Source organism: Schistocerca gregaria, chromosome X (genome assembly GCF_023897955.1).
Source record: "Schistocerca gregaria isolate iqSchGreg1 chromosome X, iqSchGreg1.2, whole genome shotgun sequence".
NCBI classification, from domain to species: Eukaryota; Metazoa; Arthropoda; class Insecta; order Orthoptera; family Acrididae; genus Schistocerca; species Schistocerca gregaria.
The window spans coordinates 336,226,407-336,242,991 of NC_064931.1; the positions used below are offsets into that span (position 1 = coordinate 336,226,407).

Here is a 16,585-nt window from a genome sequence, read left to right on the forward strand (position 1 = left end):
ATATCACCTCCATCATCTCACCCATTAAAGCTATTGAATTTTGTCTAGTGTTGAGTTAGTTGTGCTACAGTATTTGCTTCACACAAACCTGATCTTCCACTTACAATTTACTCTCACCTCTTAGCTTCTCTGCAAAGTTGTCTCTTTCTTTCCATATCAATAGGGTCTATAGGGACTCTCTTGCGATGTTCTCAATAAATGTCTTCCTTTTTATTCTAGGAACTCAAACATGTACCTTTCCACTCTACAGGAAGACAGCTATGACAATTTCACTGTCTGTAAACCACATACTGGACATCAAGAACGGTGTTTATATGACACTATTTGATGGGAAAGAGTGTGTTGAGTAGAGAGCTTGATTATCCAGTGTTTTCTATCAGAGAAAAATATTAACAGTAAACATGAAAAACCATATCAAAATATTTCCTTACCTCATATCAAATGCAAATGAAACAGCAGCACAAATAACAACAACAGCATCCATAATATTCCAGAATTCTCGAAGATATGACCCCGGATGGAGGATTACTCCAAGATCAAGAATCTGGAAAGAAACAAAAAAGGGTAGTGATACAGTATACAAACAACTTTTGTTTAGCAAAAAACCCTGTGACACAATAAAATGCAAGAAAATATTTCTTTCTATATAGAAAGTATAACATATTGGTGTTTATGAATTATAAAATAATAATTCATTCATATGGGAGCAGGAAACCATTCTTTCCCTAGTATACAGAGAAAAACCATTTATACCTAAAACACTTAAACTAAAAATTTAAAATTGTGCCACATGATAAGGCCTGATACTGTCATAAGGAGTATACTGATGCTGTCATAAGTGGTTGACAAATGATTGGATACATCCTAAGGAACCTTTTCCATTTGTTTGATGACTTTACTTGCACACAAACACACACACACACACACACACACACACACACACACACACACACACACACACTACTATGTACTTTCAAAGACGGCTCTGTTCATCAGATAAATTCCAGAAATGAGTTGTTCCCTCTATCTTTAAGAACCATCTAGAGAAATATTGGAGAAGTAGATAGATGGAAAGCACATCCACATGTCCAGGAAATATCACAAGGACATTTAAGCCATAAGAAACAGTAAAAGAAGAAAAGAAGATTAGGGTTTAATGTCGCATCAGTGATGAGGTCATTAGAGATGTGTGTAAAAGCACAGAATGGGTAAGAGTTATGAGGGAAATTCGCTACATCCTTTTCAAAAGAACCATCTCAGCATTTGCCTTGTGCATTTAGGGAACCTAAACATACGATGACAGGAACAAAAATGATCTGCACAAGGACTTAAAAGCACTTACTTTAGTTCAAAAAGGGGTCCACTACTCAGGAACACTCATCTTCAATAATTTGCCAGCAAACACAAAAAATTTAGTTACAAATAAAGATCAGTTTAAAAGGAGCCTGAAAGACTTACTAGTGGCCAACTCCTTCTACTCCATTGATGATTTTTTTAATAGAAACAAATGATGTATTGTATACACTCATACTATTAGTATTGTTTTTCCAGCTTAAAAAATGACGTATTGTATATACTCATACTATTAGTATTGTTTTTTCAGCTTAAAAAATGACGTATTGTATATACTTAGACTATTAGTATTGTTATCTCACATTAAAAAAAAAATGACATGTTTCACATCCATGAGCATCTCCTCAAAACGGATCTATGGAATGAAAAACTAATCTAATCTAATCTAATTTAAGGAAGGGCAGACAGGGATTTTATTGTGAGTTTTGTGTTTTACCAAAGCAGCATGAAGCTCAGTCAAGTAATAGAATCACTACTGGCCATTTTAAAAGATATGTAAAATGTAATGGAAGTAGTTATATTACATAAACAAATGATATTTAAAGAAAATGTAACCTTTCAAATTCGTGGTAGTACAGTATCCTCTCTTTCAGAACTACTATCAATATACACTGATCCTCCTCTCAAACATTTGTGTAATACAAGTTAGTTAAACTTGAATAAATCCAAAAATACTAATTTTGGGATCAGTGCTCTTATTTTATTATATGCCTGTCATTTAAAACAATGGAACTCACTTAATTCACCTGATAATTTTCGAAAGTATCAAGACACTTTTCTTGGTGTTAACCTATACCATGCTGATTGGCAGTTTCTCAAATCTAAAGTTGTTAAGTATATCAACAGAGAACAGTACTTCCATTCTGTATTAATATCCCTCAGATATAAAACACAGTCTTAGAGCTTGTTCATAAACTGATTCACTACATCTGTTTAATGACAGCTCCACCAATTCCTTAATCCCTTGCAAATACTCTTCCACCTAACCATTTTAAAGTTTGTACCTCTTATAATGTAATACTATTCTTGTTAGTTATATATCACCAGTTTTTTCTAGCAGGTCTATGATTTCCTTAAGGTGTACAAAGAAATAAGAAGCACACTATCTGTTATTGTCCACGTCAAAAGTAGTGGCTGCATACGACCCTAGTTGTTTTTGTGCCCTAAAAAAAAAAATAATAATAATAAATAAAAAACACAAAGAGTTGCTGGTTCTTACACTGGGAACCTTTGAGACTGTGTACCAAGCTTAGCCATGTGACACAACATAAGTGCAGATAATAAGATTAAAGTCATACAGGATATTGTCAAATGGGAGACAAGACAGCTAGTCAGTGTGCAGAGATTTTGATAAAGAGGATATGTTACTTATAGTAGGAGCAGGGAACAGCCAGGCAAGCAGTTTAGAACACAGTATTAAAGATGATCTGGAGGAAATAGGAGCACCAACAGCACACAATCATGTAAGGTTCATGGAGATTTTTCAGTATCATGATCAGCCATGGATTAACACAGCCGTCAGCCATGTAAATAAAGAGCTCTGTGGACTGCTTTTGACTGAAACTGTCTCATATCTGTGTTGTGCCCACTGCTGCAATTGGTAGATGGGTATACACAATTAATGGTCTGCACCTGAATAGGAGGAGGAACAAGATAGATGAGCTTCTTGTATGTGCTGAAAATGCAGAAAATTCTGAAGTGACAGATTTTCTGTGTGTGTCTCTAACTACGAAAGTGCAGAGACGAAGTTAAATATCAGGTTTCATAGACTACCATCATTTTTGTGTAGAATTAACATGGAAAAGTTGAAACATATGTAAATGTTGGACTCCAAATCATGAGTATTCAAACAAACAGATTTTATGTAGCTCAGAACCTAGAAGCATTTGCCTATGAGTTGTTAATGCAATATACTTCTCTGGTAATTGTATCAGTCTACAGATCCCCTCTAGGAAACTTTCGGCTATTAGATATCTATATACATTATTGGACTACCTGGCAGGCAGTTGGTCTCCAGTATATTTCTTACAAGATTAGGACAGGAAAAATGAACTGCAATAATTATTTGGGTGTTTTATTCTAATTTCAGTTGTTAATATTCCAACATATATTCAACAGTATAGCAGGAACCTAACTGATAACATTTTTGTAGACAGTACTCAGGCTGAAACAATTAATGTGTACCCAATTGTTAATGGACTATGTGATCATGATGCAAAATTAATGTAAATAAATAGTATAGCACCTTGCAGCCATGAGGCAGGTTCATATAAAGCCATGAGGCTTATTAATTAGGACAAGATACAATGTTTTAACAGTAAGTTAAAAATGTGAGGTAAAGAATAAGGCATGTATAAAGAGAGGTTCTAATGTCAAATTCAATTTATTCCACAGTAAGTTTGTGTCAGTATTTGGAAGTTGCTTTCCTAAAAAGTTATCCAGAAAATCTATTTAAAAAAAACCATGGATACCTAACAGAATTAAAATCTCATGTAAGAGGAAGATGGAAATTTATATTAAGGTCAAAATAAGTCAAAATCCAACATTAGCTGCATACTACAAAAAATACTGTAATATTTTAATGAAAGCAATTAATAATGCAGATAATAAGATTAAAGTCATACAGGATATTGTCAAATGGGAGACAAGACAGCTAGTCAGTGTACAAGATACCATAAAAAACTAAGTGACAATGTTGTGACCGATAATTCACAAGTTTTAAATACTTTTAGCAATCACTTTCTTAAAGCAGTAGCAAATTCCCTTTGTTCTTCAATTGAAGAACCAAGGGAACACATTAAACATGTCATTCCACAAAACTTTAAGTGACTAGAAGAAGGACCAACATCCCTCACTTAAATTAATACATCTATACAAATTCTAAAAATTAAAAATTCATTTGGTGTTGATGAAATTTTAAACATAATTCTGAAAAATTGTTCTAAATTTTTTTTACCGAAACATTAACTTTATTTACTTAGCTGTATTTTTCACTAGAAATGACTATTTTCAGAAATGGTGTTTGTATCTAGTGGTGTAGTATGAAGACGTAGCCTCTTTAGCAGCTCACTCCAGATCACTGATATTCCCATCTTTGGCTTTAAAAACTTTCTTTCATTTGGCAAAGCAGTGTCATTAATAGCACTCTACATTTAGCTGTTTTTATATGGGCTATTAAGAAAATTGTATTCCTGCTGTAGGTTAACATTAAACACACACTTCCTTTTACCCACTGATAGATGATGAGACAAAAAGAATAGGGATAAAATGGTCAAAAATTTGTAGATGAGTTACTACACACACAGAGATTACAAACCTGCATTGTGCTGTCAAAAGAGTAAGTGAAAAGTAGTGTCAGAACTGTTAGCCACACCTCCCCACTGATGTCAGTGATTGTTCCAAGCTCAGTTGAGAGACAGACAGCTATAAATTTCACCAGTCATAAAAATTCGCAAACACCAGACATTTATGCAACCTTGGACAGCACTAAAACAACAGGACTGTCCGAGGTAATCCGGGATATATAGTAAGCCTATATAAAGCATTACTGGCACAGGGAACTTTTCCAGATAGATTAAAATATGAAAGGTGACAAGAAAGGCTTAAATAATTATCATATTATTTCCTTCATAACACCTTTTTCCAAAATATTCAAAAAAGTAATGTACTCAAGAGTAGTCTCAAATTTAAGTAGAAACAATTATTTAACATATCACATTTTGGATTCCAGAAGGGTTGCTCGACTCAGAATGCTATATACATTCACTCACCAAATATTGAAAGTCTTAAATAACAAAATGTTGTCAGCTCGTAGTTTTTGTGATCTTTCCAATGTGTTTGATTGTGATGATGATGACTGGTTTGCAGGGCACTCAACTGCGTGGTCATCAGTGCCCATACAAAGTCCCAATTGTTACACAGTCCAATTTGTTTTACACAGTCTAATCTCGTCACTTAGTCACTGTCATCAATGATGATAATGATGATGGTGAAATGGTGAGGACAATACAAACACCATTAAATAGTGTAATTTACTAAAAAATTTTTTGGTGTACATATAGATGAAAACTTGAAGTGGAAGAAGGACATTATGGAGATTCTCAGACAATTAAGATCAGCTCATTTTGCTCTTTATATAACTACTAGTCTTGAAAACAAGCAAACAAAACCTCCTGATAGAGTTTGCACATTTTCTATCAATAATGTGTTATGGAATAATTTTCTGATATAACTTACCACTTAAAAAGAATGTACTGAGTGCATGAAATCGAGCAGTAAGAATAATATGCGGTGTTCACCAGTGGTCATCATGTAGGTATCTCTTCAAGGAGTTTGACACATTAACTACACCTTCACAATATGTATGTTTACTAATTAAAGTACTCATAAACAATCTATCAGAATTTGAGAAGAACAGTGATGTCCATACCTACAATTCTAGAGGAAAAAATGATCGTTACTACCCATTATTAAAGCTATCAGTGGATCAGAAAGGAGTTCAGTAGACAGCAACAAAAATTTTGCCAAATAACGTAAAATGTCTCATAGCTAGCAAAGCTAGTTAAAATTGAAAAAGAAGAAACTTGTTATTAAGGGTAGTTGCAGGAGTAGTTGCATATAATGTTTTCATTAATTTTAACACTAATCATGAAATCTGACTCATTCCACATCATTCTGATAAAAGAAACATTCAAATGATCTACAGAACATATGATTAACTATCTCATATAGAGTGACTATGCATGCTCCAACCAATTCCCTCAGAGTACGTGTAACTGCTGGGCCAGCCATTGGTGTGCTACAGTTATTATTTGTTAAAAAATGGTTCAAATGGCTCTGAGCACTATGGTCATCATGTTCACTGCTGCAAAACATGTCCTGTGTATCCCCTAACCACTGAGAACTCCAGCTATATTAATTGCAAATGCTAACTAATCAATAACCTCTTGAATGGTCTGGGTTGTCTAACACCAACTTACACATAATGCCTTTCCAGTTTTCTGTATAGGCAGGCCAGCCACTAAGTTGTTAATAAGGATGGATATACACAGGTACAAGTAAAACAAAACAGCATTTCACAGCCTATGAGGGTACTAAACCATGCTATTGACTGTCCTAGCTACCAATAGTAGCTGCAGAGCCTGCTTTGGATAAAAGTGAATAACTGATGATGATGTCAGTTACAAATAATATATAATAATTAAAAATGAGTGAAAAGTTTTGAAACTACAAAATATAAAACATTTATTGTTGTAAGAAGTATATTCAACATTGTATTATTGCAAAAGTGGAAGCAGAATGATAAGCAAAGGAGAATATTCATTAGTGAATATGCTTTTGATTAACAAATAATAGTCTGCAGCTCGTGGTCGTGCGGTAGCATTCTCGCTTCGCACGCCCAGGTTCACGGGTTTGATTCCCGGCAGGGTCAGGGATTTTCTCTGCCACGTGATGACTGGGTGTTGTGTGATGTCCTTCGGCTAGTTAGGTTTAAGTAGTTCTAAGTTCTAGGGGACTGACGACCATAGATGTTAAGTCCCATAGTGCTCAGAGCCATTTGAACCATTTTTTAACAAATAATAACTGTAGCACACCAATGGCTGGCCCAGCAGTTACACGTACTCAAAACATAATGCAACTTTTAGTTTCTAATTTTAACTGATATCTTACAATTTTGTTACATAAGTGGTATCCTGGTGTCTGTCAGACTCCAGAAGTTAACTTCTTGGTGTATACAATATTGACTGAACTTACTAATTGATCTGTTCATCTGAAATAGTTACTACATCTGTTTTCAGACATATTAAAAGTGAAATCACACAAAAATATTAATACTCAAGAAGAAAATACGCAAGTGATGTTCTGGAAAATGGGACTTTCCTATGTTTTGGGAACATCCAGAAATAAAACTTTTAGTTATTAAACCTAAGCTACTCTCAAATTTTTTAAATGCTATAATGCAGGTCATATACAGGATGGCACAGATGGGAGTTGCCCATATACGTATAAAAGAAATACAGTAAAATTACAGAAATGAAGAGCTTAAATAAACTTACCATTTGTTTACAATGAAAAATACAGTTATAGAAAATGCTAAAACTGACCCCCTGTAACATCAGTACATAACTATGCAATCTCAGCATATTCAAACACACCCAGGGTAAAGTTTGGATAGCCATGGCAGAAATTTCACGGCTGATGTTGCCTTTCAGTTCCTGTATTGTGTGTGGATTTGTTTCACAGACATTGCTCTTAGGTGTCCCCTCAGAAAAACATCACATGCTGTTAGAGCCAGTGAATGTGGTGGCCATAAATGTTTGCTGACTGTTCATTCCTCGGTGATGTCTTCACTGAGGAATGAACTGCCAGCAAATATTTATGGCCATCATCACATTCACTGCATCTAACATCATGGACTTGTTCCAGGGATACCTTAGCGTTTCATATCCGTGAGCTGAGCACAAAATATATCAAAAATTTCTACATATATGCAACTACATTGAGCATAGTGTCAAAAAATACTGGTCCAATGGTGCTTGTTCCTGTTTCGCTCCACCAAATGCCATTTTTTTCATCACTGAGTGATTGCTGTCACACATTATTAAGGTACTCTGTTGCTCAGTACCTCATGTTCTGCGAATTCACATGATTGTAAAGACAAAACCTTGCTTCATCACTCTTAATGAAATGAAAAGGCCTAACAAACCATTGTTCATGTTATTCAAAAGCCACATGCAGTAATCTACATGTTTCTGACTGCCATACTCCCATAATTGCTGCACAACTGCCATACTATATGGCTTCAATTTAAGACTTTTCAATATTCTCAGGCAACTTCTCCTGCTTACATGCACCTGTTTGGCCAATTTACATGTAGATTTCTTTGGGCTCAAAATAATTTTCCATCGAATGTCTACAATAACTTCTGGTTTGCAAATTCAAGAAATTCTTTGTATTTTACACTTTGCACATATCTGCAGGTGTCAGTTTTCTTACAGACTCTGTATTGCTCTCTTTGCTGGTAGTCCTCTACCTGGATCCCTAACCCTGAAAATTTTGCGAGTTTCCTTAATAGAACCTGTTTTCACATATGCTTTCACAATTTTGATTCTTTCTTGTATCAAGAAAGTCATTTTTCAGACTGCAAAGAGAAACATCTACCTTCGCTCATGAAATCAACTGAAATGCTGGCAGAAGAATGGTAACAATCAATTACCCCAAAAGTTGAAATACTGCATTTGCATTCAAGAGGAGACAGGCAACTTTAACTGCACTACACTTCATAAGTCCTGTGTCCTGGTGTCTGTCATATATGCAATATTTAACCCACAGAAAACCACAAGCAGTTCACTAATGGAGAGTAACACTACTGAAAGTTCACAATAAATCCATAAAAAACTATGACACTGTGCCAGTCACATCTTCTCCTTTTCTTTGTGCACTTTCATCTGGGTTCTCAAATAGAACAGCTTTTGATATGAACAAAACTTTTTCTTATACTACTGTAAAAATAATTCATCCAGTTCCATCCACGTAGAAAAAATTATCTACAGATTCAGAGCCACATTTCGTGGCTGCTGCGAATAAAAGGAAACATAAAAAATTTTTCAGTTCAAGAACATCAGTATCATATATAAAACATATTTTCTCTTGAGAGTAGTTTTATTTTACTGATTTTACTCTTTGATTACTTTACAATCTCATCAAAAATATCAAGAGCAAAATTGTTCAACATCTAGATTCCTACACAAGGCATTTTCTGTAAGTTGTAGGCCAGTAATCTGCAACACTAAGTTACATTGTTTTGTTTTTACATGAACTGGTGGTTGTGCTTTTCTCCATGTGAAGCAGTTTTCACTGCCATAAAAGTGGGAATTGCAGTGATGCGATTGTTTTCTATGCAGCTCATTTTCATCTACTTGCTGTCCTCTGTATTATTATCAAAACTTGTTGAGAATAACCCGTCTTTCTAGACTGTTACGAATGAGGATGCGGACTGTCTGGAGATTCCATATCATGCACATTAATTATGAGACACTTTCATTTATGTTGCAGCATCACACATTCACCCATCAGCCATCAAAGCATGCAAATTTGAATTTTCTGTCAATACCTGTATGAACATCACTTTGTGTTCAATTTTCACAACTCTCTCTCTCTCTCTCTCTCTCTCTCTCTCTCTCTCTCCCTCTCCCCCTCTCCTTCCACCCCCCACCCCACTCCCCTATCATAGACACTATCTAATTTACTTCATGGACCAATAAGGAAATTTGAAAAAAAGAAAAAGAAACATATGTTAAAATGAAGAAACTGTGTTTTGAGTATGCAAAATGTGTTGTATTGAATATAAATAAGCCACATTGTAATCTATGCACCAAGTGTGGGATCCACAGAAACTAAGAAGGAAAGAAGTGACTGTGTCATTGTGTCTATGAACTAATCAAATAATGCATGAACAGAATAAAGCTATCCATGAAAACAGCAGTGTGAATGATGACAAGAATGTAAAACCTGTTTGGGATAAAAGTAATCCAGTAGGTAGTAAATCTACTGCAATTGGACATGACACTAAAAGCAACACTAAAATGGAAAACTGTTTATAGAAAATTAACAAAAATGAATCACTTATTGTAATGCAAATAAACATTCACTGTATTAGAAATAAAATATTATAATAAAAATATTTTTCCAATGCCAAACAGGTTGATATTGTATGTCTGTCACAATATTTGTTGTTGGAAAATAAGGAAATATGTATGGTGGCAGACTTCATAGGGGAGTTTCTTCAGGCCATCAACCATCATTTCTTTACATTCTACTGTGAACAATGGTCAAAATCAGTAACATCAGTCAACTGTAAGCATACTGTTATGGGGCATGGACAAAAGGACAGGAAGAGGACTATTAATTTAATTATAGATAGATTAGCAAAATAAGCAGAGTTTTCATATAGAATACACAAATTGTAAAGGGTTCTGTTGAAACACCTTTTGATGATTTTCTTTAAAATTTACTGTTCACCATTAACTGAAGCTAGCACATACAAAGAAATAAATTGTTAAAATATTATAGTGATGATCTGGCTCACATTAGGGAGGAGATTCTCAGACCATACAGAATATTTAAAAACTCTTGTATACAAGGGTCAGTGAATGATGCTATTTATAAAGATCATTTTAAATGAAAAAAAAACCAAAGAAAATAAATCTGGTTCTGGTCAAAACACTTGCTTCTGAATAGTACATATAATTTGCTCTCAACAAATACAGAGCACCATGGAATTTCTTAAACATAAAAATACCCACAGCCACACACAAGATGTACTTCTTGACTCAGAAGAAGTGAATGATTACTCCCTATTCTCACTGAGCAAAATGGTACATATGAAGCAGATCATCAAGTCAAAGTGCAGGAGATTTATTAATTATATGTTACTTTTATCTCAAACATCTTTTTCGTTCTTGTCATTATTCACACCACCGTTTTGATAGATAGTTTTATTCTATTCACACCTTACTTTAATTAATTTATAGATACAGTAATACAGACATTTCTTTCCTTCGTAGCTTATGTGGATACCATGCTTGATGTGTAGACTACAATTCAGCTTATTTATATTCAATACAACACATTTTACACACTAAAAACAGAGTTTCTTCATTTTAACATTTGTTTCTTGTTTTAAATTTCCTTATTGACCCATAAAGTTTAAATTAGATTGTGTCTATGAGGAATTGAGTGGCAATCATATTTTTCAGTTTATTCTAGTCTTGGTAGGAACACTTTTCACTGGAATGTCATCACTTCCACAGATATTATTGAACCTGAGTAACTCCAGAGGTATTGATTCTCAATCAATCAATTTTTAAAAAATCTTATCTGTCAAACAGTTACATTAACTTGTAATAAATGTTTAGAATGTGGATTTCTCTCAAGAGTGTCTAAAATTAGATGAATCTTCAAAAGGCAGATTCAGCCTCTGTCTGAAACTACCAACCAGTTCATATTGTTTTACTTTTCTCCAAAGCCTTCACAAGTCTCTTACATACAACTAGATAAATAACTATTTTGAGAAGGCATGTTAACAAGGTGAAAATCACTTCAATTGATGACTGAAAGCAAACAGTGGAGGGCGAAACTTTAGAGGCTGAAAGCAGGCTATCTGATGTCTCAGCAAACTGCCAAGGAATGACTTTCACCACCAACAGAAATCCATGCAGAGCAGATGGTGACTGGGCCACAAGCTGATACATCATGTCATGTGGGACAATTTTTGTTACAGACAAAATGTTCACTGATGAACACTACCAGTGCAAGGCATCATTTAAGACTGGTTATGCGCCTACGAGGTGACAGGGCACAGGTACTCTACATCATTTGTATGCAATGTGTGTTACACAACATCCACTCGCCTGCCCCTGTGAAAGGTGGTAGGCCTTAAAAAATTGGGGCTTCTGATTCCAAAACATCTTTCTCTGCTTTGAGACACTCATACTTTTGGTTTTCTTGTTGAAAATCTCTTGATCAATTTATAGGATGGAAAATATGCTGCACACCTGGTTAGTAGACCTTGTTAGTTAGTGAAACCTCATTGTCCCAGGGCTGATGAATACTAAAGGATGCCTAGCAGTGCTGGGAAGTATCATCGAACATTTTGTCTCTAACAAAAGTTGTTCATCATATTTTGCAATTTTGTTATTTCTTGCACACTTTCATCACATTTACAGAATGCCACACTAAATATAGGACTTCTCTCGAATCTCCTAAATAAAAAGATTGCCCTAGCTATATCCACGAGTTCATAATTCTCTGAAAAATCTGTGTAACATATTTTATGTGGTTTTCTATATACATAAAAGTGATTAACTTAAGTGAATAGGAATAAATATAGTTACCTGCTGACACTTTAATAAAATTTTAAATTTTTGAGGTGAACTGGAATGCACTATATTCATATCAGCACATATTTAGAGCACATCACTTCTGCAAAACTCAGCTTCTTCTTATCTCACATGATGTCCTGCAAACTATGGATTAAGGGCACGAGGAAGATTCCTAAATTTACTGTAAGCGTTTGAGACACTGCCCACACTGTTAAGGAAGGTATGAGCATACAGATTAAGATTACAGACATGTGAGCAGCTTGAAGACTTCTTAAGTAATGCAACCCAGTACAGTGTCCTTTGCAAGTGCCCACAGAGTGTGATAGGACTGCTGTTATTCTCTATACACATAAATGATCTGGTGGATAGGTGAGCAGCATTCTGCAGCTGTTTGCTGATGAGGCTGTTGTGTATGGGCAAGTGTCACTGCTGCATGACTGTAGGAGAATACAGGATGATTTAGACAATATTTCTAGCTGGTGTGATGAATGATAGCTTTCCCTAAATGCAGAAAAATGTAAGTTAATGGAGATAAGTAGAAAAAACAATATAATAATGTCTGAATACAGCATTAGTAGTGTGCTGCTCAACACAGTCATGTTGATTAAAAATCTAGATGTAAGTTGCAAAGAGATATGAATGGAATGAGCATGTGCGGATGGTGGTTGAGAATGTGAATGATTGTCTTCAGTTTACTGGGAGAATTCTAGGAAAGTGTGGCTCATATATAAAGGAAACTGCAAATAGAACACTAGTGCAACCCATTCTTTAGTACTATTCAAGTGTTTGGGATCCCCATTAGGTCAGATTAAAGGAACACATAGAAGAAATTCAGAGATGTGCTGCTAGATTTGATATGAGATATGAGTGAATATTATGGGGATGCTTTGTGTACTCAAATGGGAATCCCTAGGGTGAAGGTAATATTCTTTCGCAAAACAATATTAAACTTCAAAATGAATACTGTTGAGACAATTTAGAGAACCAAAATTTGAAGCCTAATTTTCACAACAATTCTATTGCCACCAACATACATAATGTATAGGGGCAATGAGGTCAAGATAAGAGAAATTAGGGCTCATACAGAGGCATATAGACAACTGTTTTTCCTTTTTCTCTGTATGTGAATGGAACAGGAAAGGTAACGATCAGCAGTGGTTCTAGGTAATCTCTCCTTGACAGGAGCCCACAAGTGGCATGGGGATGTTTGACAACAAATTTTGTTTATTGGCAGATATTTCAGTGGTTTATTATATTACAATCCAACATTTCACAAATGGATCAATGACGGTGACAGCAGAAGATGCTGTCACAAACTAATTAGTTTGGGACTGTTTTATAAATACTGTAGGCCAGGGTTTCACTGGAGTGATTCCTCTTGGAAAGAGAATCAAGTTCTCAGGGGGGCTGTTCTTAAGAAAGTGTAGATTATGAAGTAATATTAATATATAATTATGTAGTATGTGACTCATATAAAACAGGATTCTGTGGAGATCTTGTGGAGCAGTGAGCAGCCAATGCTAACTTTGTTATAAAGGAAGCGACCATTAGATTATTCAATCTATGTTGAATCACTGTGTTTCATAAGAATGAACTAAGAAAATAAAATAAATCAACAATCAAACTGTTAGTTTGCTTGGAAATCTTATGAGTCACCAAGCCTGGAGTAATAGGTGAATCTCTAAAAATCACTAGGTCTCTTGTACAGGATATCATTTTGAAGATAGGAACCTCACAAATAACTATCTCTGAGCATGGTAAAATGTTTTACTCAAGACTGGTGCTAAAAGTAATAAGATGTCCAAACAAATTAACAGTTTATTTATTGGTTTATTTTCTTAGTTTACTGTCATGATACACATTGATTCAGCTTTTCCTTCTTTGCTTAGATAATGTAAAGTAATTATTTTGATAGGAAAAATGATCTGGAAACTTTTCTGGACCCTCAATTTTCCATCAGTAATTAACTTTTCAACATGGGTGGCAATAGGACCCTAATTACAATGGTTTCTTTGATGAAGCTCAAAGTTAGAAAATAACTTTTTACCCAGTAATGAATGCTCTCTCTGATCAGGATGCACAGTTAGTTAGGATAAATAACATAGTGCCGTACAGCATGGATACCCCTCATAAAATTTAATCTATTCCATGATAAATTCATATTATTAATTGAAAATCGCTTTCCACGTACACTAATCAGAAAGGACAATAAACAGCCATATACAAAACCATGGATCACTAGAGGGATTAAAGTATTTTGTGACTGGAAAATTGAAATGTATCTTTTGGCAAGAACAAGTAGGGATCCTGCAGTAGTTGCACATTATAAAAACAACTCAAAATCATATAAGAAGCATATTATCTAAGAAAGATACTGCAGAAAACTGAAAACTCAAAAGCTCTTAATAGAGATAAATTAAGCATAACAAAAGAGCATTTGGAAGTCCCAGAAGTGAATACATACACCTAGGTCAATACAAGTTAGTATCACATTACTGGAGCCATTATGTGAGAAGAGAGAGAATTATTTTACAGAATATTTTTTGAAAAAATTCATGAACTCTGTGAGCAGGTTCCGAAAACTACATGATTATCTGTTGCCTTTTCATCCTCTGCATGTAACATCATCCAGACGTGGTAGGGAAGGCCACAGGGCCAGTACATCACCCTTCCAGTTGTTGCCAACTTTCCAGGCATTGGAGCCACTATTTCTCACTCAACTAGTTTCTCAAATTGCATCTGGAAGCTGAATACACCCTGTTCCAGTCGTCCCACTGAGGAATAATCCCCAGCAGTACAGGGGATTGAATCTGGTGGACTACATGAGAGTCTTAAGTGTTGAACACCCTCAGCTACTTTGGTGGACAAGAATACAGAAATAAAAAGAATTACTTAGGGCCAAAAGTAGTTTAGGTATTTAATCTGGTACTAAAAACATTATTAGAACACGATGAACACAGTTTTTCTTTACAGTGGAGCAGAGATGGAGAAGGTGGCAAACATCTGGGATTAAAGTATATTTTGTCGGTAAGAGGAAGCTTTATATAATGCAGAGGACTAACTCTAATTAAAACTTAAAAGTCCACAACAATAAATATTACAAAATTGATGTCTGTGTCACCATTGGAGCTACTAACGTGCACACAAAAATGAAAGATTCCAAGAACAAACCCATGGCAGTACGGAACATTGTTACGGAAAAAAAAACTCTGTATGGTTTATGGCTTTCTTTGTGCCAATTTAGGAACGCAAATTTACCTCGTTGTTATAAGTACTGGAACATTCAATTGATTGACTGTGGTTATTGACAATGTTCATTGGTACTGAACTGAGCTAACATTACTTGCGGTCATGATGTTCCCTCTCTTTGGCATTTCTAGCCATCTAATCAGCATCATTCTTAGTCTCCACATACTATGTTGTTCACAGCAGTGACCTACTAAGGTCTCATTGCTTCCACGTCATGACTCATCACCGCTGTTAGCCATGCCAGAGGTGGACATACCGACTATTAGGTAGGTGGTCATAATGTTCTGGCTGATCAGTGTATTTCAATGGGGAACTTGAACATAGCTCTGGACAGCACAGTACTGTAAAACACAACATAGGTATACAGACAGAGAAATGTTAAATAAAACATGTTTGACTGTCAAACGGGCTATGCATAAAACCTTTAGTGATTACCAGAGCAGAATCATACTGACTATCTATGACAGTCCCCAAATGAATTTTGGTTAATTTGGTTAAGTGTAAAGGCACCGAAGTTAGTGTTCAGGCACTTATGAATGTCACAGGAACTAAAATTGAGGGTTTCAGATCTAAAACAGAAATGATGAATTCTGTTTCCAACTAGTCCTAGAACGTATTTTATGCATTTATCCCTTGATCTCCTTCTACAACTTTTACCCCTCTCACTTCATTCCAGTATGATTTGAGGCTTCCTTGATACATCAGGATGTGTCCTATTAATAGATTCCTCCTTTTTTAGTGAAGTTCTGACATAAATTTATTTTTCCCCAATTCAGTTTAGTACTTTCTCATTACTCACCTAATGACTAATGAGAACTCCACTGGTTTTGGGAAGCACTTCAGGGATGTGGTAGTTAACAATGTAATACATGAAAGAAGGTTCTCATGGCATCTTATTTCTAAAAATGGATGTCTTTGTTCATTCCATGGCCTACACATTTCTTTTTGTGTTAGAACTACAAAAATTGATGTACTGATGGCAGAATGGATTGATGGATGTATGGAAAGTTGGATAATGTGTAATTAAATATTAACAGGTAAAATACAAGACTGATGATAAGGTATGATGATAAAATACATCCAGACAGTTCATTCTGATG

General features: G+C 35.1%; 1 protein-coding gene across 1 annotated transcript in view; it reads right to left on the minus strand.

The window, feature by feature from the left end:
• Window positions 1–16,585, minus strand: part of LOC126298058 (voltage-dependent calcium channel type A subunit alpha-1) — an 860,595-nt gene that overhangs the window by 573,583 nt on the left and 270,427 nt on the right. The window contains exon 19 of the mRNA XM_049989377.1: window positions 432–544. Within this exon, the coding sequence (XP_049845334.1) occupies window positions 432–544 (113 nt within the window). The remainder of the gene's footprint in view (window positions 1–431; window positions 545–16,585) is intronic.